At 47.9% G+C, this 26656-nt stretch overlaps 1 protein-coding gene across 3 annotated transcripts in view; it reads left to right on the forward strand.

Moving 5' to 3' along the window:
• Window positions 1–26656, forward strand: part of NAT10 (N-acetyltransferase 10) — a 40203-nt gene that overhangs the window by 12295 nt on the left and 1252 nt on the right. For 2 of the 3 annotated variants that reach the window (XM_081541658.1, XM_081541657.1), the window contains exons 9-28: window positions 1553–1686; window positions 3675–3768; window positions 3906–4004; window positions 9098–9234; window positions 11696–11820; window positions 12254–12404; window positions 12688–12784; window positions 13661–13777; window positions 14639–14740; window positions 14836–14910; window positions 15479–15595; window positions 16442–16575; window positions 16741–16789; window positions 19577–19673; window positions 19760–19870; window positions 20778–20950; window positions 21470–21589; window positions 21893–21991; window positions 22372–22445; window positions 23374–23457. In XM_081541658.1, the coding sequence (XP_081397784.1) occupies window positions 1553–1686; window positions 3675–3768; window positions 3906–4004; window positions 9098–9234; window positions 11696–11820; window positions 12254–12404; window positions 12688–12784; window positions 13661–13777; window positions 14639–14740; window positions 14836–14910; window positions 15479–15595; window positions 16442–16575; window positions 16741–16789; window positions 19577–19673; window positions 19760–19870; window positions 20778–20950; window positions 21470–21589; window positions 21893–21991; window positions 22372–22445; window positions 23374–23457 (2189 nt within the window). The remainder of the gene's footprint in view (window positions 1–1552; window positions 1687–3674; window positions 3769–3905; window positions 4005–9097; window positions 9235–11695; window positions 11821–12253; window positions 12405–12687; window positions 12785–13660; window positions 13778–14638; window positions 14741–14835; window positions 14911–15478; window positions 15596–16441; window positions 16576–16740; window positions 16790–19576; window positions 19674–19759; window positions 19871–20777; window positions 20951–21469; window positions 21590–21892; window positions 21992–22371; window positions 22446–23373; window positions 23458–26656) is intronic. The other variant, XM_081541660.1, reaches the window with a different exon arrangement.

The following is a 26656-nucleotide window of genomic DNA, read 5'->3' on the forward strand; positions in this document are numbered from 1 at the left end:
GACATTTAGGCCCAGGCAGGAGGAAGGGGAGGGGCTTGAGGAAGCTCAAGTCTGTCCAGATGGAAACACTCAGAGGGGATCCAGGTCCTACTCACCTTAACCTGGCCTTTGCTGAACCCTGTATCATATCCTTTTTTTTGCTCTAGAGTAGAGAAGTGAAGCACTCTGATAAAATGTACATGGAAAAATCCATGAACATAATAAAAGGGTATGAAATTTGGGCTAAAAATGTACTCTAAAATAATATTCTAAAATAAATGAAAAACCAGTCCAAAAAAGACAGAGTAATTTACAAACAAAATAGATAGCCAGTAATTGTATTGATTTGAAAAAGGTGCCTGCTTCTCTCATAACTGAAGTAACCCAAATTGAAACAATGATCCTACGTTCCCATTTCTGGTTGGTCGAGACTTACAAGATTAGCAGTACCCAGTGTTGGCAAGTGTGAGGAAAGAGCAGATTAGCCAAGATGGTGGTCGTCAGGCCCCCTTGCCCCACAGCCTCTCACTCTCGCCCCACGTTTTGTAAATACATGGTTATGTAACAGCTGAGTTCACTCATAGCACTGCACGTGCGCATCATGATGTATCTGCTTGGCCACGGGCCACTTTTGCTCTGTAAACATACGTAAGCTCCATCTGAAAAGCCTTTGCCACTACGTTGGGTCTGCATTATGGCTGTCTGACGGCTGTGTCCACTGGGTCAACCATGAGAGGAGCGTGCAGCATGTCTGCTGCTATGGCTGCTGTGCCAGTCAGGAGAGAATAAACGTATCTGCAGTTCCTATGACTCCTTGAGTTTTCTTCCAGCTTCCCTGCTCACGCCTTCCCTGCCGCAGGTTCAGCGAACAGTGTGAACAGTGGGACAGTTGGCGTAGTTGAGACAGCAAGGCTGCAGAGAAGGCCTTTCATACATGGGTGGGGGTTCCATAACTTGGCGTGACACCCATTTTAATGCACACGTACTCTAACTCAGCAGTTCTCCTGGAAATTTATCCTAGAGATAATGCCCACCGCTCTATCTGTAAAAATGGTGGCAGGACACAGCGGTGGCTTCAACCAGAGTGGTGGAGGAAGAGGACAGTGAAGAATGTGGGATTTTTATATTTTGAAGGACAGGATTTGTTGATGAATCGGGTATGAGGAGAAAATGGAGGTGACTTTTGGCCTGAACAGTTGGACACTAGCTGAGCTGGGGAAGATGGTAGGTGGAGGAGGGTTGGGGGAGCATTAGGTGTTGAGTGTGAGACGGGTAGTAGACGTAGAGGGGGCAGTTGCGTGTGTGGAAGAGTCTGGTGTGGGGGAAGAGGTCTGGATGGAGATGTGAACTCGGGTGTTATCAACATCTGGTTGGTGTTTAAAGCCTGGAAACTGCGAGGAGATGATCAAAGGAGTAAGAGTCTAGGTGCTGGTCAGTGAGAACGACCCTCTGTCCCCTGCTCTCCCCGACTCCCAATTTAGCCTCAGCATCAGCCTGACTTTGTGGTGATGGTAGTAAGTGGCTGGACCTTGGCCTTTCTCACAGCTCACCCAATACGTTTCTCTTTCCACAGGCCAAAGCTGTCTTGAAATTCATTGAGGGGATCTCGGAAAAGACCCTGAGGAGTACTGTTGCGCTCACGGCTGCCCGAGGAAGGGGGAAGTCTGCAGCCCTGGGACTGGCTATTGCTGGGGCAGTGGCTTTCGGGTACGGGGGATCACTGTCTTCAGGCACCCTAAGCTCTGCGGGAGCCGTGTGCAGGACGAGGGGTCAGGGAGGCTGCTCCCAGTCTGAACGAGTTCCTGAGGGAGTTCTCTAGATCTTGGGCACCTGTCTAGAGAGAGCAGGTGTCCCTGGGGGCTCAGTAGTAAAGAATCCACCTGCCAGTGCAGGAGATGCGGGTTCAATCCCTGGTTTGGGAAGAGCCCCTGGAGAAGGAAATGGCAACCCACTCCAGTGTTCTTGCCTGGGAAATCCCAGAGGAGCCTGGCAGGCTACAGTCCATGGGGTCACATAAGAGTTGGACACAACTTAGTGACTTGTTCAATTGTTGTTCAGTTGCTGACTCTTTTCGACCCCATGAACTGCAGCATGCCAGGCTTCCCTGTCCTTCACAACCTCCCAGAGTTTGCTCACACTCATGTCCATTGAGTCGATGATGCCATCCAAGCATCTCATCTTCTGTTGCCACCCCCTTCTCCTTCTGCCCTCAATCTTTCCCTCAGTTTTTCCCAGCGTCAACTTAGTGGCTAAACAACAACAGCTAGAAAGAGCAATGCTGTTACCCCAGATCCCAAAGGTACACATATATGTTTCCAGGCACACAGATACCAGGGCCTTTGTGATCACTATTTAGAGTTGAACAAACACACAAGAGCAAAGAAATGGAGGTAAGAAACTTTAAAACTCTCAGGAGATGAGCCTGTGTATGACCAGCTTTGCTGATTGAGAAAAATACAGGTTTGTCATTTTAATGATTTTGATCAATAGAAAATCTTGTTTGCATTGAGGAGCTGCCTTTGAGTGTGACATCACTTGCCATTCTTTTGTCCTGGACTGATGATTTATGCAGCTGCCAGGAGAGCATGTGCTTACAGCTTCACAGATATAAATAATGGACTGTAGGATTTACCATGTCCTATATACATGATCTTCCTTGGTGCTCCTCAGAGCAACGTTAGCATTTCATAGATGGATAAACCCAGGCTCAGGGAGTTGCAGTGACTCACCCAAGGTCCCCCCAAGTCGGTGCTGGTTGTGCTGGGACTGAACTCAGCTCCTGACTTTGTTACCCTGGCTGCTCTGGTGGTACCACTTGGCCCCTCTGCCTTTAGCATCCTTTACACCGAACAAGGATCCCTCAGAGGCTCCCTGTGGCCCTCGCCTGCTCACAATGGAGCACTTTGGCTTCATGATTTGAAAACCTCTCAGCACAGCTAGTGATGAGAGTGAAACCCTCTCTGGGCCAGGGGTGCAGGACTGGGGAGCCATGTGCCGTCTCTGACACGGAGGGAGCGGTCACCAGAGCATCCTCTTGTTGTTAGTCACTAAGTTGTGTCTGACTCACTAAGTTGTAGGTGACCTTGTGGACGGCAGCACACCAGGCTCCTCTGTCCTCCCGTCTCCCGGAGTTTGCTCAAATTCATGTCCACTGAGTTGGTGGTGCTCTCTAACCACCTCATCCTCTGCAGCTCTCTTTTCCTTTCGCCTTCAATCTTTCCCAACATCAGGGTCTTTTCCAGTGAGTCGGCTCTTCACATCAGGTGGCCAAAATATTGGAGCTTCAGCATCAGTCCTTCTCATGCGTATTCAGGGTTGATTTCCTTTAGGACTGACAGGTTGGATCGCCTTGCAGTCCAGGGGACTCTCAGGACTCTCTTCCAGCACCACAGTTTGAAAGCATTGTGCCCTTAGCAGGGTGCCTTCATGGATGCTGGTAGCTAATTGCTGGGACATGCTCCCTGCAAATTGGCAACTCGTTTTCATTAGTTTGGGAGCAAAAATACCCTCAGGTCTGGAGTTGTTTTACTTTTCCTCCTCAAAATGTGTGTCCTGACTTTTTTTTTATCCCCCGCCACTGTCTCTTGTTATCACCTGTGTAACAGGGGCAAACAAAAATATTTTCTTTTTTTAAATTCTCTTAACATTTCTTCAATTTCCTAATTACTTAAAAAAATCTTCCTTTTGTTCAACAGGTACTCCAATATCTTTGTTACCTCCCCGAGCCCGGATAACCTCCACACTCTGTTTGAATTTGTGTTTAAAGGATTTGATGCTCTGCAGTATCAGGTAGGAAGTTAGGATAAGAGCTTATTTTGATTCCATGCTGAGTATAAATCCAGGTGAAGTCTATAGAATGCAAACTTTTTTTCGTTTCGAAAGCTTGTTTCTGATGTTTGGTATTGGTTTGGCTCTTTCCCCGTCAGGAGCATCTGGATTACGAGATCATTCAGTCTCTAAATCCTGAATTTAACAAAGCAGTGATTAGAGTGAACGTGTTCCGGGAACACAGGCAGACCATTCAGGTGAGGCTTGTTCTAAATCCTGCCACGTGGGGCCAGTGTCCTGCTGTGTATAAATGTTCTAAGATGTCTCCTTTTAAAGCTGTTTTATGTGATGTGTAATTACGTATCTTTTAGACAGTGTTGTTGCTTTACAGTAAAGCGTGCTGTAAAGCATGTACAGTAAAATATGCTGTTCCATATTTTCAGCCTCTTCTAAAGAAAAACATTCAAGTGAACTAACAAATGTATGTAAGCCAGATCGAAAAGTTGTAGTTTTGTCCCTTGAAAACTGAGTGAGTATGCTAATCAACTAAGAGAAATGGAATCATTTTTCTCTGACATCATTTCTAATTCTGCTTAGTTACAGCAGGTTTTGAAATGATGCATCTATAGTTAGAACAATAATCTTACCATTTAAAAGAAAAAAAGGTCTTTGTGAGATGTACTCTGAATCTTTGTGGTTTAGCCAGTGGCCTACTTTCCTTTTTAAACAGTGTTTCCCTGAAAGCTCTATAAATCTCTTGTGCTTTGTAAGCCTGAATGGTCTGTACTTGTCCAAAGGCTACAATTTTGTTAAATCATGACAGGCTTGCAGAAGGGATGGGGCCCCATGGGCTTCTAATGGAGTAGGTCTATTGAGTAGTTTTTGGAGCTGGGCTGGGGTGGGAAGTGGGCCAGGTAAACGTGGCAGGTTATACCCTTGACCTTTGTGTATATGTCTGTCAAGGAGGTATACCTTTCATCAAAGATCTAAGCTATAAATAATGTTAAGTGCTCATGCCTTTTCCCTCAAGGACTGTAATTTTTTTTCTTGCTGAGTCTCTAGACTGTTCTTTCTGTAATTTCTTCCTACTTTGGTCTGGTTCTCTCAGCTGCGAGGAGGAAAGGCCAGTGTTGGGGTAGGGGTGAGGGGCAGGCTGCAGGCAGTGAGAATACAGAGATCTGTTGAAACTTAAGAGAAATACACAAACCAAAGAAGGGAAGCCTTTCCCTGAAATACCTGGCTCAGCCCTTGCCGCTCCTGGGGTCTGTCTTCAGAGACCTTCTTGTATTACCAGAGTCGTTTTGTCTCCAGGCTGGAGTTGAAGTGCAGAAGAGGTGACCTGACTTTATGAGGCTGCATTTATGTCCCTTTGAGGCCTCTTCTGGTTGGAAATTGAGATATAGAAGAATATTAGGTTTAAAGTCAGCTCCGCCTCTCCAGGATCTGCTGCTTTTAAGAGGTGCTTGTTTAATTCTTCTCTGTAAAAATCCAAGACATGGGGCCCCATTGAGGGTGTGTATCCTACTGTTGGAAATGAGTGGGGTCTCTGCCTCTTTGATCCTTCAGCTTCTTGCAAAACAGTTACAAAATCTTATTTGTAATGAAATATTTCAAACTATAGAAAAGCACAGAGACCAATGTAACATAATACTGAGGTGCCCAGCACTCAGGCTTAAGAAATGCTAGCATTTTGCTGCTTGCTGTGTTTGTTTCATATCTTAAAAGCCATTTATATTTTTGTTTTAAAGATCTAAAGCCTCAGTGTGGAAGTCCCTCTTGTACCCTTCCCCATCCGTTCCCTCTGTCACTTCCCTTAGATAACTCTGCTCTGAGATTGTATATCTCCTTTCAATTCATGTGTTTATATTTCCCTACATAATTGGTATCCATAAATGGTAGCATACCGTACTTGTCCTTTTTCAGCTTGCCTTTTTTCCCTCAACATTTGTTTTCGGGTTTGTCCAGATTGAAGGTTGAGATCTGATTGATTCATTTCTAAGCACTATGTGAGTACATTATAGTTTATATGTGTCTAGAATTGGAATTGTTGGGTTTTAGAGCATGCATAGATTTCCATCTTTCTCGGATTTTGCCAAATTCTCTTTTCAAGTGTTTGTGCAGAATTACCTTCACCCCGGCATTTTCTTGAGTTCTTGTTTCCCCATATCCTCACAAACATTGGTGTTTTACTGCTAATTAAGTTTTGCCCATATGCATGTGAAGTAGGATCTCCTTGTAGTCTTCAGCATTGTGCTAATTACTAGTGAGGTTGAATACTGTTGTTTATGTTAACTGAGTGTTCAGATTTCCTCTCCTGTAAAATGCCTCTTCATGGTCTTTTGCAAACTTGAAAAAAGTAGGAACCATCGAAGGAACTGAAGGTTCCTTCAGAAGGTTCCTTCAGGAACTGATGTTCCTTCGAACATTGAAGGTTGTTTATACGCGTAAGGGAGCCAAGTTCATGACGAGTTTGTGACAAGCTAATAATACTTATGTGTGAGCACTAAGAAGGCTATGAGTCTTAGAAGTGTCCCCACTGGTGCAGGAAGACTTGGGCTTTATATTGACGGTGTCAAAGCAGGACACACAGTACGCAGCGTGTTGGAGATGCTTGGGAAAGCTGAAGTCTTCCACTTCAGCCATTGCTGGGGCCAAGCTTGCCTCTGGCCCACAGGCCAGAGTGAGGCTGGGGGAAGCATGAGAAAGAGGGGAGAGAAAGGAAATGGAGGCATTGCCTATCACTCTCCAGGTCCCAGGCAGAGCATTGCTGCAGTTCAGTTCAGTCACTCAGTCGTGTCCGACTCTTTGCAACCCCATGAATCACAGCATGCCAGGCCTCCTTGTCCATCACCAACTCCCCGGAGTTTACCCAAACCCATGTCCATCGAGTCGGTGATGCCATCCAGCCATCTCATCCTCTGTTGTCCCCTTCTCCTCCTGCCCTCAATCCTTCCCAGCATCAGGGTCTTTTCCAATGAGTGAACTCTTTGCATGAGGTGGCCAAAGTATTGGAGTTTCAGCTTCAACGTCAGTCCTTCCAATGAACACCCAGGACTGATCTCCTTTAGGATGGACTGGTTGGATCTCCTTTCAGTCCAAGGGACTCTCAAGAGTCTTCTCCAACACCACAGTTCAAAAGCATCAATTTTTGGTGCTCAGCTTTCTTCACCGTCCAACTCTCACATCCATACATGACCACTGGAAAAACCATAGTCTTGACTAGATGGACCTTTGTTGGCAAAGTAATGTCTCTGCTTTTAAATATGCTATCTAGGTTGGTCATAACCTTCCTTCCAAGGAGTAAGCGTCTTTTAATTTCATGGCTGCAACCACCATTAGCAGTGATTTTTGGAGCCCAAAAAAATAAAGTCCGACACTGTTTCCACTGTTTCCCCATCTATTTGCCATGAAGTGATGGGACTAGATGCCATGATCTTAGTTTTCTGAACGTTGAGCTTTAAGCCAACTTTTTCACTCTCCTCTTGCACTTTCATCAAGAGGCTCTTTAGTTCTTCTTCACTTTCTGCCATAAGGGTGGTGTCATCTGCATATCTGAGGTTATTGATATTTCTCCCGGCAATCTTGATTCCAGCTTGTGTTTCTTCCAGCCTAGCGTTTCTCATGATATACTCTGCATATAAGTTAAATAAGCAGGGTGACAATATACAGCCTTGACGTACTCCTTTACCTATTTGGAACCAGTCTGTTGTTCCATGTCCAGTTCTAACTGTTGCTTCCTGACCTGCATACAGGTTTCCCAAGAGACAGGTCAGCTGGTCTGGTATTCCCATCTCTTTCAGAATTTTCCACAGTTTATTGTGATCCACATAGTCAAAGGCTTTGGCATAGTCAATAAAGCAGAAATAGATGTTTTTCTGGAACTCTCTTGCTTTTTCGATGATCCAGCAGATGTTGGCAATTTGATCTCTGGTTCCTCTGCCTTTTCTAAATCCAGCTTGAACATCTGGAAGTTCACGGTTCACGTATTGCTGAAGCCTGGCTTGGAGAATTTTGAGCATTACTTTACTAGCGTGTGAGATGAGTGCAATTGTGCGGTGGTTTGAGCATTCTTTGGCATTGCCTTTCTTTGGGATTGGCATGAAAACTGACCTTTTCCAGTCCTGTGGCCACTGCTGAGTTTTCCAGATTTGCTGGCATATCGAGTGCAGCACTTTCACAGCATCATCTTTGAGGATTTGAAATAGCTCAGCTGGAATTCCATCACATCCACTAGCTTTGTTCACAGTGTTGCGTTCTAAGGCCCACTTGACTTCACATTCCAGGATGTTTGGTTCTAGGTGAGTGATCACAGCATTGTGATTACCTGGGTCTTGAAGATCTTTTTTGTACAGTTCTTCTGTGTATTCTTGCCATCTCTTCTTAATATCTTCTGCTTCTGTTAGGTCCATACCATTTCTGTCCTTTATCGAGCCTATCTTTGCATGAAATGTTCCCTTGGTATCTCTAATTTTCTTGAAGAGATCTCTAGTCTTCCCCATTCTGTTGTTTTCCCCTATTTCTTTGCATTGATCACTGAGGAAGGCTTTCTTATCTCTCCTTGCTATTCTTTGAAACTCTGCATTCAGATGGGAATATCTTTCCTTTTTCTCCTTTGCTTTTTACTTCTCTTCTTTTCCCAGCTATTTGTAAGGCCTCCTCAGACAGCCATTTTGCTTTTTTGCATTTCTTTTCCATGGGATGGTCTTGATTCCTGTCTCCTGAACAATGTCACGAACCTCTGTTCATAGTTCATCAGGCACTCTATCAGATCTAGTCCCTTAAATCTATTTGTCACCTCCACTGTATAATCATAAGGGATTTGATTTAGGTCATACCTGAATGGTATAGTGGTTTTCTCCACTTTCTTCAATTTAAGTCTGAATTTGGCAATAAGCAGTTCATGATCTGAGCCACAGTCTGCTCCCTGTCTTGTTTTTGCTGACTGTATAGAACTTCTCCATCTTTGGCTGCAAAGAATATAATCAGTCTGATTTCGGTGTTGACCATCTGGTGATGTCCATGTGTAGAGTCTTCTCTTGTGTTGTTGCAGATTTACTTAATTTTACCTAATTTACTAGATTTGCCTAATTTTTTTCTTAAGCAGCCATCAGTATTTCCTCCATTTTCTAGAGAGGAATCTGAGGCTCTGAGACGAAGGGCCACACAGTCAGTGGTTGAACTGTTAGGACCCAGGCATCTGATTCTGAGCTGTCCCTGCTTTGTCCTACCAGGGAAGGAGGAATGCGAGAAAGAAGACAGAGGACTGGGGAGAGGGGAGAGAGACTCACCAGTGACTGCAGCCATGGTGTCAGGCGGCCAGGCTAACAATGTACCTTTTTTCTTCCCGCAGTACATACATCCTGCAGATGCTGTGAAACTGGGCCAGGCTGAGCTCGTTGTGATTGATGAAGCTGCTGCCATCCCCCTTCCCCTGGTGAAGAGTCTTCTGGGCCCCTATCTTGTTTTCATGGCATCCACCATCAATGGGTAAGCACCTCGGGCAGGAGCCATTGCTTCCTTTACAGGTTGTTGCCAGTCAGGTAGGATTTAATGAATGTGACCTGGGCCTGTGTGGATAGGGCTGATTCCTAAAGTTTGAGTCTTTGGGCCCACTTTGATCTCTCATTGGCGTTCTCCGTCACCCTTTCATAGTAAACTACAGCTCCTGCTGGTGTGAGCAATAGACCACCAGAACAGGCAACACCGGACAGAAGAATTTCATTACCCAATTGATGAATGTCTCCTGTCTAGGTCTGACCAGGTTCTAGATAGCAAATGAATGGCAATACCAATGTCTTGGGCTTCCCAGGTGGCGCTCATGGTAAAGAACCTGCCTGCCAGTGCAGGAGACATAAGAGACTTAGGTTTGATCCCTGGGTTGGGAAGATTCCCTGGAGGAGGGCAAGGCAACCCACTCTAGTATTCTTGCCTGGAGAATCTCATGGACAGAGGAGCCTGGTGGGCTGCAGTCCATAGGGGCACAAAGAGTCGGACATGACTGAAGCGACTTAGCACAACACTCACCAATGTCTTATCCCCTAGAATTATGTGAAAATGTAGTAGTAAAGTAACTGTGTAATTACCATAAGAAAGCAGACTTGAGCTTTTTTTTAAATTTTGAAATATTTAGTTGTTTGCTATGGAAAAGTGAGAAAGGGAAGGTAAGCAAAAAGAAATCTGGTGATCTGACCCTCTAGAGACAGCTTGTTAGAATTTTGGTGTACATTTATTTTACTTTTTCATTTTGAATAAGAATATAAACATAGTTTCCATAATGGTTTTGCATTTGGTTTTTCATGTAAAAATATACTGGGAATTCCTTGGTGGTTCAGTGGTTAGGAATCTAAACTTCCTCTGCTGGTGGCCTGGGTTTGATCCCTGGCTGGTCAAGGAGCCAAGATCCCACAAACTACACAGTGTGGCTAGGGGGAAAAAAAAAATACTATGACATCTTCCCAGGTCAATGAATACTTGCCTTCATTGTTGATTTCTATATGGAAGTCACATTTTGAAGAAATAATTCTATATTTTAAATTTATTATTTAACTGCTTTACTTACACTGAAAATAGTTAAATAAGATGGATTTTACTTTTCTGGTAACAACTTTATTGAGATATTATTCACACACTATACAATTTACTCATTTAAAGTGTGTAATTCAGTGATGTTTAGTATATTCATAGAGTTGTGCAGCCATCATGACAGTTTAAAACATTTGCATTTTCCCGGAAAGAAACCCCATACCCTTTAATTATCATCCTCCAATTCCTTCCTTTTCCTCAGTTCTAGGGAATCACTAGTCAACTTTCTGTATCTATGGATTTGCCTAGTCTGAACTCTTGATTTAAGTGGAATCTTTGAATATGTGGTGTTTTGTGATTGGCTTCTTTCACTAACCATAATGTTTGCAAAGTTCTTCCATGTAGCTTATATCAGTACTTCATTCCTTTTTTTGGCCAAATAATTTTCCATTTGTCTATTGATGGTCGTTTGAGTTGTTTCTCTTTTGGCTAGTACAGTGCTGCTGTGAACATTCATGTGCAGGTTTTTGTGTGGACACATTTTCTGTTCTCTTGGGGGTATATCTAGAAGTGAAACTAGTGGGTCAAATAGTAACTTTCTAACTGAAGAACTGCCAGATTGTTTTCCAAAGCAACAATACCATTTTACATTCTCACCAGTAGTGTGTAAGGGTTCCTTATCCTTGCTAGCATTTGTACTTCCTTTTTGACTATAGCCGTCCTGTCCTAGTGAGCGTGAAATGCTGTCTCATGTGATCTTCATTTGCATGTCCCTATTAGTTAACTGATGTGGGGCATCTTATCATGTGCTTTTTGGCCATGGTGTATCTTCTTTGGAGAAGTATCTATTCAGATCCTCTGCTCATTTTTCTAATTGAAAATTAGATAATTTTTCTAGTTTATGTCCTCTTTCAAGGGAAAGTAGTCATGAAAAAAATTACTTAGATGGTGGATTTGTTTAATCTTGATTTTTCCAAACTGGAAATGCTCTCTGTTCATTTTTCAAGCATGCAACTTCTTATAGCAGCTCTCATTAATCGACCATTCATCTTTGTTCCAGTCCATTATGCTAAAGGCTTTGTTTGTGTCCTCTTTTTGGTCTTTGTTTTTTAGTTCGTAGTACAGCCCTGTGAGCTGTGTACACTAATCCCCTTTTGTGGAGGAGGCTAAAAGAGGTTGAGTTCCTGGCCCAGAGGTACTAAATGGACATGCCAGGACTTGAGCCAGGCCTGGATAGCTCAGAGCTGAGCATGCAGCCCTCCTTCCTTTGGGCGTGCACATGCCCTGCTGTAAGTTCAGAGGTGAAGGGCTGTCCTCAGCAAGCAGGAGTCTGGCGTTTCATCAGGACGAGGAAGGTAGCTGTCTGTCTCCTCCTGGAGAGGTGATTTGGCACCTCGAGCCTAACTGCCTTTGCTTTTTCTCCTAGCTACGAGGGCACTGGCCGGTCCCTGTCCCTCAAGCTAATTCAGCAGCTCCGTCAACAGAGTGCCCAGAGCCAGGTCAGCACCACTGCTGAGAACAAGACCACGGCGACAGCCAGGCTGGCATCAGGTACCCCCGGAGCTCTGGATGGGCCTGCAGTGCACAGAAAGTCACTTCACACTCTTACTGGATCCTTCCCCTCATGACATTATGGGTGATAGCAGACCTTCTGACCATCAGGCAGAGAGGCTGAGTCCCCAAGAGATGAAGTTTCTTTTCTCTGAGGAACAGCAAACCAGTGACCAGACGGGGGGCTGACCTGGGCCTTCTGGTGACTGGATTCTTGTTTGTCACCATCTAGGGGCATTGGTTGCATTGACGTAGTGAGACCTTTGGGGATTGGTGTCCAAGCAAGTTGAACATCCACCGGAACAATTTAAAACCACTCAGTTTAAATTCTTGAGCTATATTTATGTGGGTATCACGTGACAGAGATAAAGTAGAACATTTGCCTTGATCTCCTGGACAAAAACGTATTTAGTCTTGTGTGTGTTTTGAACAGTGCGAACCCTGCATGAGGTTTCCCTGCAGGAGTCGATCCGATACGCCCCTGGGGACGCCGTGGAGAAGTGGCTGAACGACCTGCTGTGCCTGGATTGCCTCAACATCACTCGGATTGTCTCCGGCTGCCCCTTGCCTGAAGCCTGTGAGCTGTATCCTCCTGGGTTCCATTCGTCCTGTGAAAGGGAGAAGGGGTGATGGGAGAGTTAAACCAAAGGTTCTGGCCCTTTGCTTCATAGGCTGCTGCTCTGGGAAGAGGAGAAGGTGGAATGTTCTCGATTTTCCTTCTCTTCCTTCCCTAATATGTTTCTGCTTAGAACCAGGGCCTCCTCTTCCCAGGCTGAGGGAACCCACATATCCAGGTTGTCCTTGGAAGTAGCGTGTCCTGTTCGGGGCTCTCTTTGATTTGTTTTGGTTGCTTAACCTCTAATCCAGCTACTATGTTAATAGAGATACCCTCTTTTGCTACCACAAGGCCTCTGAGGTTTTCCTCCAACGGCTTATGGCTCTCTACGTGGCTTCTCATTACAAGGTAACTGAAACAAGCCCTCAAGTGGACTTCAGCAGTGAGTTCCAGCACTTGGCAGTGCCTTTTTACTTGACTTTTTGCATCTTGTGTTACCCAGTGGCTCCGGTGACCATTCCACTGGGACTAGAACATCCTGATGTTGGCAGGGGCCAGGGGTCCTACTTCAGGGTTGCATTTCCCGTTGTTGTTCAGGCTTGTCTTGGGCTCCAGCTTTGTATATGGAGCATGAGATTTCTGCATGTAGCTCCATGTGTGGTAGCTGGAGAGGGTGGTAAGTTTCACCCATTTTGAAAGGGGTACTTATATTTCTTGCCAGTCGGCTGAATGGATGGGCTGAGGTGACATAGCAGTTGTAATCTGGGGGGGTGCTCTGTGACCTGAGACCAGCCTTACACCCCCGGCTATGTTTAGGGATCAATGAATGAGAATTTAGAATATTTGGAAGTCTTAAAAACTAAAAAGATAACATTAGAAAGGACACTTTGTGTTTAGGTGGCATTTTTATGAATACCCTTTAATAGAAGGCTGAAGGATCGGTGTTAGAAGCCCTGAGACGTTTTCCTAAAATAGCAGCCTCTTATCAGGAGGAATTTCACTCCCCAGCTGCGAGGTACCTGGTGCTAACTAAGCGGTTCTCCGCCCTGCTCTGCAGCCTCAGCGCTCATGGTGAGGTGACAGCGAACACAGGAGGCTCGTCCCACTGAAGCCCTGATGGAGAGTGTCAGGCTGGCCAGCCAAGTTGCTGGCACGCGCTTTCCTGGGTTTCAGCACTTCACTTGGCTTCAGGGAAGGCAGTTCTCCAGTCATGCTTCTGGAGTAGCCGCTCGAGTAAGGACGGGATGAGGAGTGGTTCTCACTGACCGTGTTTGTGCTCCACAGAACTCTCCCAACGACCTCCAGATGCTTTCTGATGCCCCTGCTCACCATCTCTTCTGCCTCCTGCCTCCTGTGCCCCCCACCCAGAATGCCCTTCCAGAAGTGCTTGCCGTCATCCAGGTACAGAAGCTGAGGTGTCCTTGTGACATCGGTTTGGGAACCGCTTAGGCAGTCAAGGATTAGTGGCTCAGTAATGGGAGTGCGGAAGCAGAAGCTGTTGATTCCTGGGCTGGAGCCAAGTGACTGGGTGTATCCAGGCAGGCAGTTAGGGTGCAAAGGAAACCACCACCCTGACACACACCCAAAGCCTCACTGTTCACGGGTGGCTGAAAGGCAGAACTGGCTTCGCGTATTTTGACTTACAGCTCCTGAAACAGAACTTTGTTTTCCTCTTTATTTCAAAAGCAATCTGTGGTACTTGTAAAATTAAAAGACAGATTGGCAACATGTTTTTAGTGACTGGCATGTATTTATGCATTTCTTTATCGTTTTTCTTATTCACAAACATGGGATCATAGTATTTGGTGATCTTTTTTTCCAACACGTCAAATATTCATAAAGTGCATAATTTTTAAGGGTAACAATCGTATTTCATTACAGGCACATACCATGTTTAACTGTGTTTACCCATGAGTCATTGTGAATTTGCACAGTTCTGGGCAGAGCCATGTGACCCTCCCGAGTCTTAATCGATGAGCTCATGTGTACACTGTGTGTGGAGACCCTCGTCTAGTGTGGTCTTGCTTTCTGGGCCAGGAGGGTGTCAGTATTCTGCCTCCTTAGGTGACGGTGTCAGGATGCCCACGGGACGTGGTAATGAAACTTCCCTTGGAAACAGATGAGTTGGTTACAGAGTTAAGTGTGAGCAGGAGTGGAAACAGCTGGCCTGGTCAGCAAGGGCAGAGCGCTGGTGAGGTTCTGTGGGTGGGCGCTCGACCTGGAGCCTGCCTCTCTCTCTGCACCATCCTGCTTTCCCCACAGGTGTGCCTCGAGGGGGAGATTTCTCGCCAGTCCATCTTAAATAGCCTGTCTCGGGGCAAGAAGGCTTCAGGTGACCTGATTCCATGGACAGTGTCAGAACAGGTGAAATGCTTTCCCTGGTGTGTTTTGGGGGGTAAGCTGGCAATGTTGGAGGCTATCTTTTGTTGCTAAGTTACTGGCTTGTGCCTCCCTCACAGTTCCAAGACCCAGACTTCGGCGGTCTCTCAGGTGGAAGGGTGGTTCGCATTGCTGTTCACCCGGATTATCAAGGGGTAACGTGTCCTCATGCCTTCAAACCTGGCATGCTGTTATTAGTTGCAGGCGTGTTGCTGGCCGCTCATTAGGCTAGGTGTACTTGGTTGTTTAAATAGGAAGCTGGTCAAGGAGTAGCAGACTCAAGTGCTGTGGGCGCTTTGCCCAGGGGCTGGGTGGGCAGGCAGGATGCTTGTATGCGGTCGCTCTTCCCTTTGTGAGGACAGGGGGCTGGTGAACCAGATCTGCTTAACTGTCATGAGTGCCTGTCTTGGAAGTCTCCACTGAGGAGTTAGCTGGAGAGTCACCAGTTTGGAGTTGGCTGAGCTGTGGACCAGAAAGCGTGTCTGGCTGGCCTCCCACTCAGGTGGCAGATGGGTGGACTAGATGGTGCAAGAGCAAGGGTCTTGCTACACGAGGTCTTGAGGGTCTCTGCTTTGACCTTGTTGGGGGGTTTCATTGGTTCTCTTTGCCAAGGCAGTGTGACCTGGAGTGAGGCTTTCTAGAAGCGGTACAGGGGTGCAGAAGTGCTTAGACGCTGAGGACATCTCTGCTCCCCTCGCCCGTTTCCCTCGTGTGTGCTCACAGATGGGCTACGGCAGCCGAGCCCTGCAGCTGCTGCAGATGTACTATGAGGGCAGGTTCCCTTGTCTTGAGGAGAAGGTCCTGGAGACGTCACGGGAGATTCACACCGTCAGCAGTGAGGTAAGCGTCTTCTGGCCGGGCTCCCAGTTCCTGGCAGAGACCAGGTTTCTCTCTGGGTCTTCGGGATCGTCCTCAAGAGTGGTCTTGTGGTCTGGGCTACTCTGGCCCGCAGCAGCTGAGCTCCTCTCTGGTTTTGGAGATGCTTCTCTCTCTCCAGCTAACACTTAAACCGAGGCCCTCGGATCAGCGTCATCAGCCTCACCTGGAGACATGTTAAGACTATCAGTCCCTCAGTAGGGACTGGGGTAGGACCCAGTAATCTGGGTCTTAACAAGCTCCCAGGTGATGCTGATGCACCTTGGAGCTTTTAAAGCCCTGGCTCTGCAGCCTCGTCCCCTCAGTACTGAGCCCGGACCCAGGGAGGCTCTGTTTTCCTGGATATAACACTAGGAACTGGGGTGACTTTTCACACGGGTTCATTTGATTTTTCACAACGTGCCTGTTCAGGAGGTGAGGAGGGCTTATATCTAAGGTCAGGCTCAGAGGTTTATCACTTCCCAAGACACTAGAGCCATCTGGTGGCAAACCTAGATCTTCAGCCCCCGGCTTCAGAACCCTGCCTCTGTCTCTTTGTAAATGTGTTCAACGTTTCTAAATATGTGGCTATTTCCTGAATTCTGGGTTCTGAGAAGTGTGATTCCAGGCTTGTCTAGGGGTTTGGGATTCTTGGGAATGATCACGGGGCTTAGTGTGTTTTCATTTTAAAAACCATGGGAACAAACCTAGAAGCCTACCCCAGTTTTTGGTGTGTTCGTCCAGAGCCTGGGGTGGCTGGGGTGCTTGGAAATGTCGCTAACCTTCCTCTTCCTCTGCTGGGTGGACATGCCCTCCCCTGGCATCCTCCAGGCCGTCAGCTTGTTGGAAGAAGTCGTCACTCCCCGGAAGGACCTGCCTCCCTTACTTCTCAAACTGAACGAGAGACCTGCTGAACACCTGGACTACCTGGGGGTGTCCTACGGCTTGACCCCCAGGCTCCTCAAGTAAGGGTCCCCTGGGCCCTGGTGTCCTGAGAATTCAGCGTTCTGTGGGCTGTGTCTGTCTGTCTTGGAGCGACAGCCATCTGAGACTCCCCGTGGCCCTTCCCAGCCTTGTATGTCAGCCGCTCCCGGAAGGCGCACAGGGTGACCTGCTCTGTGTCTTTGCAGGTTCTGGAAACGAGCTGGGTTTGTTCCTGTTTATCTGCGACAGACCCCGGTGAGTGAGGCGTGTGGCAGAGAAGGGGCTGGTGATGGGTGTGTCCTTGCAGAGCCCTGGTTCCTCCGGCTCCACCCTGAGCAGGCGTCCCTGTGCTGCCAGGAGGTTTGCTCTGACGGCCCCCGGGGCAGCCGACCTCACTGAGAGGCCACGTGGTCACACTCATCTCCCCCCAACACACACAGTCTGGCGGCTTTGTGCTTGACTGAGATGGCGGAGGTGCATGTGGCCTTGTTCCCCTGGTTCTGGAATCCTGTCACTGGGGGCCTTCTCGAATTTGTACTTTTTAAAAAATAGGAAGGAAAGTGGTTTTAGCAATGCTTACATTAAGTTGGTATCTGAAGGAGGAATGCGATTGTGTGGTCAGCAGAGCTGTAGAGAATAAAGTGGAAGGTGAGAGAGCTAGTGAGGTCATTAGAAAAAATATTCAGCACCTGCAGTGAATCAAGCAGTGAGCAAGATAAGCCATGAAAGCTTGTTTTCTAATGAGTGGAAATAGGCAGCAAAAAGTGAGCAAACGACAAATGCTCTCAGGTAGTGATGGTGTGAAGAGTGGTCAGGCTTCTGGGGGTGACCTTTCAAGCTGCAGCCTGAACAGTCAGAGTGGACCAGCCGTGTGACAGTCCTGCCTGCAGAAAAGAGCGTTTCTAAGCAGAGGGCACAGCAAATGTGAGGACCTGAGATGGAAAGGAGATTGGTGATTTGAAGGAGACAAAAGGCCGGTGTGGCTGGAGGACCCTTGAAAGGGTGGTGGTTCCTGGTAGGGCAGCTCCCTGTTCAGGTGGAGGGAGGGATTAGAGGGAAGGTTCTGGGGCTGCCATGTGGCCAGTGGACCACAGTAGAGGCAGGGAGATGAACGGATGAAAGGGGTGACGTGGCTCAGGGGGACGTAGTAAGGGGAGAGAAGGGGCCAGATGTCAGGGGTGTTTGGAAGGCGAACTGAGTAGAGTTGAAGGGTGGAGATGTGGAAAGTGAGTGGACAGAAGGCTTCAGGGTAGTTTTTTGATTTTTGGCTTGAGAGAGACTGGGTGTTGGAGGTGCTGTTCGCCGAGATAAGACTTAGTGGGGAGGACCAGATTTGGAGGTGGAAGTGGGAACCGTTTTGGGGTCTAATATCTCCAAGTGGAAGTAGGGAATAGGCAGTTGACCACAGGAATCTGGAGTTCAAAGGAGAGGCTGGGCCTGGAGACAGAGATTTGAGAATCATCAGTGTCCTGTTAATAGAATATACTCCCGGGTAAAGGATTTTGGAGGGGTCAGTGTCTGTTTTCTTCACAGATGTAACCCCAGCACTTAATAGCATCTGCTGTGTATAATATGTGTTCAGTAAATACTTTTGTTCAGCAAATAAGTTTTTAAAGCTGTTGAAAGTAGGGGCTGAGAATAAAGAAGGTGAGTCCTTGGACGTTCCAGCGTTAGAAGAATGAGTCAGAAAATACAGCAAGGGTGGGGCCTGAGGAGGAATAGCTGTGATCTGTAGAAAGGGGCTGTGGTTTAAAGAAGGGGAGTCCTTGCCCTCAAGAGAAGGAATAAGTTGAGGACAGTTGACTGTTGGACTCTGGCACTGGTGATCTGAGCGAAGGTGGCTTCTGTGGAGGGGTCACCCTGACAGGAGAGAGAGGGAGGTGAGAACATAGACTGAATAGGTGGTTCCTACACGAGGCAGAGGGGCCAGAGGAATAGGTTGCTGGAGGGAGATTGGAGTTGGGGTGGGATCGTCAGCCGGGAGATTCCAGAACATGCTCGTCGGCTGCAGGCTGTGGTCCTGCAGAGCTCATGCAGACACAGGTGAGGGGGGCTGATGACAGAACTGCAGGCCCGGAAGAGGCTGGAGAGCAGGAGAGGTGGCCAGCGCATTGCCCACAACTGGAGGGCAGCGAAGAGTGTGGGCACAGAGGGTGTCGGGTGGCTGGTGGAGGTCGTGGCGGGAGGGTGACGTTCTCCTGATCGCTCTGTTTCGCCTGAGAGGGGAGGGCAGCAGCTCAGAGGGAGTGTCGGAGGTGTGGTTTTGGAGAGCTCAAGGTCAGTGTCCAAGGGAGATGCCCATTTGAGAGCCCAAAGCTGGACTGGTGAGGACCACTGGGTGTGTGGCTGCTTCCACGTGGCTGGAGGGGCTGGGTCCTCATCAGCGAGGCTGGTCGAGTCTAGGGTGTGGTCTTGGCCATCGACTGCAGGGAGCACACTGGAGCCAGTGAGTTCAGCACAGACCTCGGTGTGTCCCTGTGTTCTGGTACCGTGCACTGCTTGCTTGTGACTTGGTGGTGGCATTTTGTTACTTGAATGCCCTTCAGTTGAAATCTTTTAGATATTTTTATGGTGTTGGGCTGTGTGGTGGTTGTGTAGTAAAAAACTTTAAAATCTGTGGTCACTATTTTAGAACCTAAAGGAGCCTGCCCTTGTAAACCTGTTGCCAGCATGAGAACCCTCGCCATGCTGTTTTCTGGCCATGGAGTCTTTGCTGTGAGCACCCAAAACATGTTGACTGGGTCATGTGGTGTTTAAGCTGTAATGCCTCTCGGCTCATAGTCTGAGCTGGTGTGAGCCAGGGGCTCACAGCAGAAGGCGTGCTCTGAAGGTTCAAGCAGCTTTGCTCCATCGCGGGGGCCACCAGGACAGAGTAGCCTCTGGAAGCTGTCGTGTAGCCAGTGGACCCTGCGAGAATGAGGGTGAAGCCGCCCCTCCCTCTGAGGAGGAAGCAAGGGTCCGTAGAGCGTGCTTACCCATGAGCGTTGACAGGGACTTCATAAAAGGGGGCCTTGGTGCCAATCAGGGATCTGTGTTCCCCAGAATGACCTGACTGGAGAGCACTCGTGCATCATGCTGAAAACACTGACGGACGAGGAGGAGGCCGACCAGGGCGCCTGGCTCTCTGCCTTTTGGAAAGGTGAGTGGGGAGTGGACGTGGGGGGACAGCCAGGTGATGGGCCCCGGGCCCTGTGGATCTCTGACTCCGTCTGGTTGGACCCGCAGATTTCCGAAGGCGGTTCCTAGCCCTGCTGTCTTACCAGTTCAGCACCTTCTCTCCTCCCCTGGCTCTGAACATCCTTCAGAACAGAAACATCGGGAAACCCCTGCAGCCGGGTGAGCTGGCTGGGTGGCGGACCGGAGGGCTGGCAGGGCTTGATCGTGTGGAACGAATGGGAGGCAGGCATGTGGTCCAGGAGGAGGGCTAGACTAGGCATGGAGGGACGAGCTGCAGGCCTGTATCCCCCTGCCCCATCCCAGGGCCTCCGTCATGCGCTGTGCCTGTCATCCTCACAACAGGACTAGAGGCGCGTGTGACTTGGCTTCAGAGACACATGTTAGGCCTGCAGCTAGTCAGTTCTGGAACCTGTTCTAAATCCTGTGAGCTAGGGCAACTAGCTCAATTCTGAGGCTCTATTTCCTCATTCATGAAGTTGTAAGAAGAATCTGCTGCCAGCCTTCTGTAGCCAACACATAGAAGTGCTTTGGGCGCATGGATTCTGTTTGAATACTTAAAATATAAAAAAGGTGTAAGGGATCATTAGTGCTAACAGCTGTGAGGTTTTTTTTTTTTTCCTGCTGTTGGTTGTTATGTGAATGTATGTCTCTTTTGGGATCAATTATATTTGGGTGGAAAAATCTGTTTCTGGAGCTGGGGGGTGAGCGTGTGTGCTGCCTGTGAAGCTGGGTCCTGAAGAGAAGTGACAAAGTGGGGAAAATGCTGGGGTCCTCTAACCCCAGGGCACTGGTGCTCAGAGTCCCACGCCAACACGAGGGTCACACACCACTCGCCCCCATCACACGGCCCGAGCCGCCTCCCCTCTGCATGAGGAGGTCAGGGCTGCCCGAGGCGGGGTGTTGTATGGGTGGGCAGGCACTTTCAGGTGGTCCTCCCCTGCTCTGGCTGAAGGCTGGTGGAGGAACAGCTGCTGAGTGCCACCCGGGGACCCTTGTGCGTGCCATGTGGGAATTCCAGCAAGGGTGTCGGGCTGCCCTGACCCGTCTGGCTCTGTCGCATGTCCAGCCCTACGCCGGGAGGAGCTGGAAGCACTCTTCCTCCCCTACGACCTGAAGAGGCTGGAGATGTATTCACGGAACATGGTCGACTATCACCTCATCATGGACATGATCCCAGCCATCTCCCGGCTATATTTCCTGAACCAGCTGGGGGACCTGGCCCTGTCCGCAGCCCAGTCGGTAGGTTACCCGCTGCTCGTGTCCTGGTTTTGTGGAGCAGTTTATATGCTGGGAGTTGGTCAGCTGCTATGACATAACTTTGGGCATTTAGTTCTTCATGGTTCTGATAGCATTTACTTTTTTATGGTTCTGATGAGGGGGTAGGGGTCCCCTTTTGCAGGTAGGGGACCCTTGGGCTCTGCAGTCAAGCCATGCGCCCAGTAGAGCAGTTAGTAGAAGAGCTGCTGTCTGAACCCACATTCTCCAACCCCACCATGTGCCTCGATTCTTTCTCTGCTTATCAGAGGTCCAAGAGCACCCTGTACTTGTAACACAGCTGTGAAGCGGCTGTTTGCCAGGATAAGAAGTTAGTCTGGGGATTTTAGGAGGAAGGCGTGCTTCCTGGTGGATGAGCGGGAAGATTTCCCAGTAGTGCCAGTCGATGTTTTGACCAAGGGAGAGTAATTCTGGTTCTTGGTGCCATTTTAATGGATAAAAGCCTGTCCTGGCAGCCACTCCAACAGATTTCCTATCCCCTAGGCTCTTCTCTTGGGGATTGGCCTGCAGCACAAGTCCGTGGACCAGCTGGAAAAGGAGATCGAGCTGCCCTCAGGCCAATTGATGGGACTTTTCAACCGGATCATCCGCAAGGTTGTGAAGGTAACCTCAGCTGAGGGCAGGGTTTTGGCACATTTTCTGCCCAAAGATACAGAAATGTTAACATTTCGTTCTGATTGCCTCAGAGCCTCTCTTTCACACACACAGAAATGGGGGGCTTCAGCTGTACCATTCTTTCCCAGAGGCACCCCTGGTAGGAGTGTGACTTGTCTCCAGTCTGTTTTCCTGCTCCTGCCATGAGTGGCCTCCTAAACCACGCGGAGTGTGCGCTAAATGATTTAGTAACGAGTGGTTGGGTCTCGGCTGCTCCTTCATCTTCTGCTTCTCGGCCTTGGTCTTTTGTAGCTGTTTAATGAAGTGCAGGAGAAGGCCATCGAGGAGCAGATGGTGGCAGTGAAGGACGTGGTTATGGAGCCCACAATGAAGACGCTGAGCGACGACCTGGTACAAACATGGAACATCTTCCCTGTCCCTTGGAGGAAGAGCTCTCGGCGCTGGCCCAGCTCAGGGGCGCTGGGGTCCTAGGGGTGTGAGGAGCACACTCCCCATGTTTCCCTGCCTTTGTGTGGGCTCCCGGCCCTGGACGAGGCCTCCCACTGAGTGTGTGTGACAGCTGGCAGTCTGGCAGCTGCTGTTACAATACTTGTTTGTCCTTCTAGATTTTCAGAAGGCATGTTTTAACGTTCATATACACTTTAGTAAGAGCGTCCTCTGCAGGTGTGGGAGGTGGTGAACGTGGTGAAGGAGAGGTCTGCTGGTGGTCATGACGGTGTTCCTCCCCCTCACCTCCGTCTGATTTGTCCCCTGCCTAACTCTGACCACAGGACGAAGCGGCCAAGGAGTTTCAGGAGAAACACAGGAAAGAAGTGGGGAAGCTGAAAGACATGGACCTTTCTCAGTAAGGCCCCTCGGCTGCTTGCGGGAAGCACAGAGACTCTCCTCGTTTCCTCTAATTCACATCCTGGGTGCCCCAGAAGCTGTGCTTCATGGGATTGTTCTTAGAAGCAGTAACAGCTGAAAACCTCCCCATTCACTGTTTGCATAATTTTGAAGGATTTCTTTTCCCCAGGTCCGCTCTGCCACTTTGTAAGTCATGACTTGCAAATGGTATTGTGTCCCAGGCCCCTCAGGGGAGGGGGCTACTGATCCATGAGCACCCACTTTCAGTGACTACTTTTTAATACTTGGCTTTTGATGTGAATTTGAAGAATGGATTCTATTGCCAACGTTCCAACAAAACTCCCTTGCTCTCCAACCTTTTGTGCCCTGGAAGTTACAGTCCTTTTTGAGCTTTGCTACAACGGTGCTGCCTGCTCCATAGCTTGTGAATAATGCTTCAAAATTTGGTGGCCTCTGAGCCTTTTTGACCCGTAGTCCCATTGCCGGGTCAGTAGGGACGGTGGTTGGACATCACATGGAGGCAGCCTGGAGGTCCGAGCGCATGGTATTGAGCTTTGTCCTCGGCTTTGCAGCATCAGACCCTTGACTTGCCAGGACTGCTAGATCCCAGAGGTGGGGCGGGCAGGGCGCGGTCCAGGGGCTTGTGGGCTGTGGAGGTGGGAGTGACAGGAGGCTTCTCCTGGGTGGTTGGTGAGTCAGGTGGGAGAAGCTGGGCGGTTGCCTTCTGTGCCGATTTGACCCCCGCTGGCCCTGCTTGCTCCGGTGCCATTCCCGTCCCCTGCTCTCTGATGTACAGACGCTGGCATATCTCAGCCTGGCTTTCATGGCAGGACGTGTGGGATGAGAACATCACCACCCTCTTACTTTCTTTTAAGCTGTCTTCTCTTCCTTTGAGCAGACTTTGATATTTCCTTTTATTTTTTTAGATATGTAATCCGTGGGGACGATGAAGAATGGAATGAAGTTTTGAACAAAGCTGGGCAGAATGCCTCGATCGTCAGCCTGAAAAGGTGAGGGCCCGGCATCCACCAGGCAGGGGAGGCCTGCTGGCCTTCTCTCTGCTTCCCTAGTGGCTTTCACCTGGGAAAGGAGGCTGGAGCAGGTGCTTTGAGGAGTCACTGTTTCTCCTTTGAGGTTTGTTACTTTTATATCGTATCTCCTACTGATCAGTTGGAGGCTTGGATCTCTGCATCCCTCGTATTCCCAGACATGCCGGGGAGCCGGGCTTGAACAGCCTGGAGTTGCTGCTGACTGAGCACTTCCTGGGAGCTTTAATGCAGCTTTCCCTTCATGCTCAGGACAACAGAGGTGGCTTTGTTCTAACCATCGCTTTTCTTTTATTGAAGCCTGATTGACTTATAGTGTAGTGTAATTGACTTATAGTATTGCTGTACCACAGTAAAGTGACTCAGTTATACATATATATACTTTTTCGTATTCTTTTCCATTGTGGTTTATCACAGGATGTTGAATGTAGTTCCCTGTGCTATATAGTAGGACCTTGTTTATCCGTTCTATATATACCAGTTTGCATCTGCTAATCCCAGACTCCCATTCCATCCCTCTCCTACCTCCCTCCCCCTTGGCGACCCACAAGTCTGTTCTCTGTTTCTGTGATTCTGTTTCATAGAGAGGTTCATTTGTGTCACATTTTAGGTTCCAAATATCCGTGATATCATGTGGTATTTGTTGTCCTCCTCCTGATTTATTTCACTTAGTCTGATAATCTCTAGTTGCATCCATGTTGCTGCAAATGGCATTATTTCATTCTCTTTACGCCTGAGTATTATTTCATTGTATATGTGTACCACAGCTTCTTTATCCATTCATCTCTGGGCGTTTAGGTTGCTTCCCTATCTTGGCTCTTGTGAATAGTGCTGCTGTATACGTAGGGGTGCATATATGTTTTTGAATTATAGTTTGTCTGGATATATACCCAGGAGTGGGATTGCTGGATCATATGGTAATTTTTAATATGCTGAGGAACCTCCATGCTGGTTTCCATTGTTGTTCAGTCCGTCTCTTTGCGACCCCATGGACTGCAGCACTCTAGCCTTCCCTGTCTTTCGTCATCTCGTGGAGTTTGCTCAAATTCATGTCCATTGAATCCGTGATGCTATCCAATCATCTCATCCTCTGTTTTCCATATTGACTGCACTAACTTACATTCCCACCAACAGTGTAGGAGGGTTCTCTTTTCTCCATATTCGCTCCGGCATTTGTTAATTGTAGACTTTTTAATGATGGCCATTCTGACTAGCATGAGGTGGTACCTTACTGTACTTTTGATTTGCATTTCTCTAATACTTAGCAATGTTGGGCATACTTTCATGTGCCTGTTGGCCATTTGTATGTCTTCTTTCGAGAAAGGTCTCTTTAGGTCTTCTGCCCATTTTTTGATTTTTTTTTTTTTTAATATTGAGCTATATGAACTGCTTGTATATTTTGGAAATTAAGCCCTGGTTCATCACATCATTTGCACATGTTTTCTCCCATTCTGTAGGTTTCTTTTTGTTTATGGTTTCCTTTGCTGTGCAAAAGCTTGTAAGTGTGATTAGATCCCATTTATTTACTTTTGTTTTTATTTCTATTTGGGAGACTAACCTAGGAAAACATTGGTATGATGTTTGTCACAATGTTTTGCCCATGTTCTCTTCTGGGAGTTTTATGGTTATATCAGTGCTTTAAAGATGAAGTAATAACCAAGGCTCTCAGGTGTTAAGTGACTTCCCAAGAAGCATATAACTAGTAAGAGACAAGAGCCAGAGTCAGGACCAGGTCTGTCCACTTCGAAGCCCAGTTTTACCTGCTGTACTCTCCTTCTTCTAAGCCAGGTTCTCAATGTTTTGGGTTGTGGACCCCAAGTGGCTTTTGTGCATGTTGGTTGTATCTATCAATATTTCCCATTTTAGAAATGAAATACTGAGAAGTTAAAAAAAATTTTCTCATTCAAAATTAATAGTCGTGGACTCATGGGTTTTTAAAATTTTTTTAAATAGCTTTTTCATAAAAATTTCAGTAAGAGGAGTGGGAATGTTTTACATTTATGTTTTTCCAACTCTCTTTAATATCTGGGAAACTAGAAAGCAGCTGGATTCTCTTGTCTGCTTCTGCCTTCAATCTGCTGTGCTATCTATCATATGGCTTGTAGCCTCTGGAAAATAGAACAGTTGGGAGAGAATGAAAGTGGGAAAAGGCAAATTATGTATTAGGATTGTTTTGAAAATAGTTTTGACTTTGGGATCCACCTGGAGAGATCTTGGGGAGCTCTAGGACTCCCTGGACTGCTTTTTGATAAACCTTTGCCCCAGCTACTTCTCTGTAGAGCCATGTGTTTGAGGATGACAGTAGTTCTGTGGGCCGGAACCTTCACTGCAGGTTCCCTGGGGAACACGGAGAGGCCTCTCCTGCCCTGGGCCTCTGGAGATGAGGCTTCCAGGGCTGGCTTGGGGGTTCGTGGGGAGGGTGAGTTGTTGGCATTGCCATCAACAGGGTCCCCTGAAGAGTTCATTTAGATAGAGGACATCTTGTGACTCTAGGAGCCATAGACCCCCGAAATCAGATATCCTCTTCTGCCATCTCCATAAATCACTGTGCTGCATGGACGTTTCCATCAGTGCTGGCCTCGTTTTCATGATGGTCTCTGTCATGGCACAAAAGCCTACTGTCAGTGTGGCCTAATTTCTGGTTTGGACGAAAAAGCAGACGTGGCCCAGGGCTGATGGTGGCTGCCACCTTGACTGTGGTGGCTTTGGAACGATGCCGGCTGTGCACCCGGTATGTGACGGCCTGGTTGCGTGCTCCACCTCTCCTGCCTTTGGGTTGGCTGTCACTGCCTGGAGGAGCCTTCTGCATTACTACCCAGCCTGTGTGGCTATTCATGCGTTTGAGGTTCAGTGTTAACGTCAGAGCTTGCACTTTTGGAGGTGAAAACACTGATTGTCATTATGTATGCATTAGAGGCCTCTTTTCTTTGTTTTGTTAGCAGTGATGTTAATGGTCTCCGGACAGAATTGTTCACGGTCTCCTTCTAAGGAGGTGTGTGTTTCCAGGGCAGAATGAGACTGGGGAGAAATTTGTAACCTGTAAGGTGGAAGGAAGGTGGCCGTTTCTGAGCTGTTCTCATGTTAATCTGTCAGTGAGGGACCAGTGGCCAGCTGAAGTGTACCTATTGCTTTGGGTTTTCTTCTCACTTAGGAAAGATAACAG

The sequence above is a fragment of the Giraffa tippelskirchi genome, chromosome 11 (genome assembly GCF_054371585.1).
Source record: "Giraffa tippelskirchi isolate mGirTip1 chromosome 11, T2T-mGirTip1v1.2.pri, whole genome shotgun sequence".
NCBI classification, from domain to species: Eukaryota; Metazoa; Chordata; class Mammalia; order Artiodactyla; family Giraffidae; genus Giraffa; species Giraffa tippelskirchi.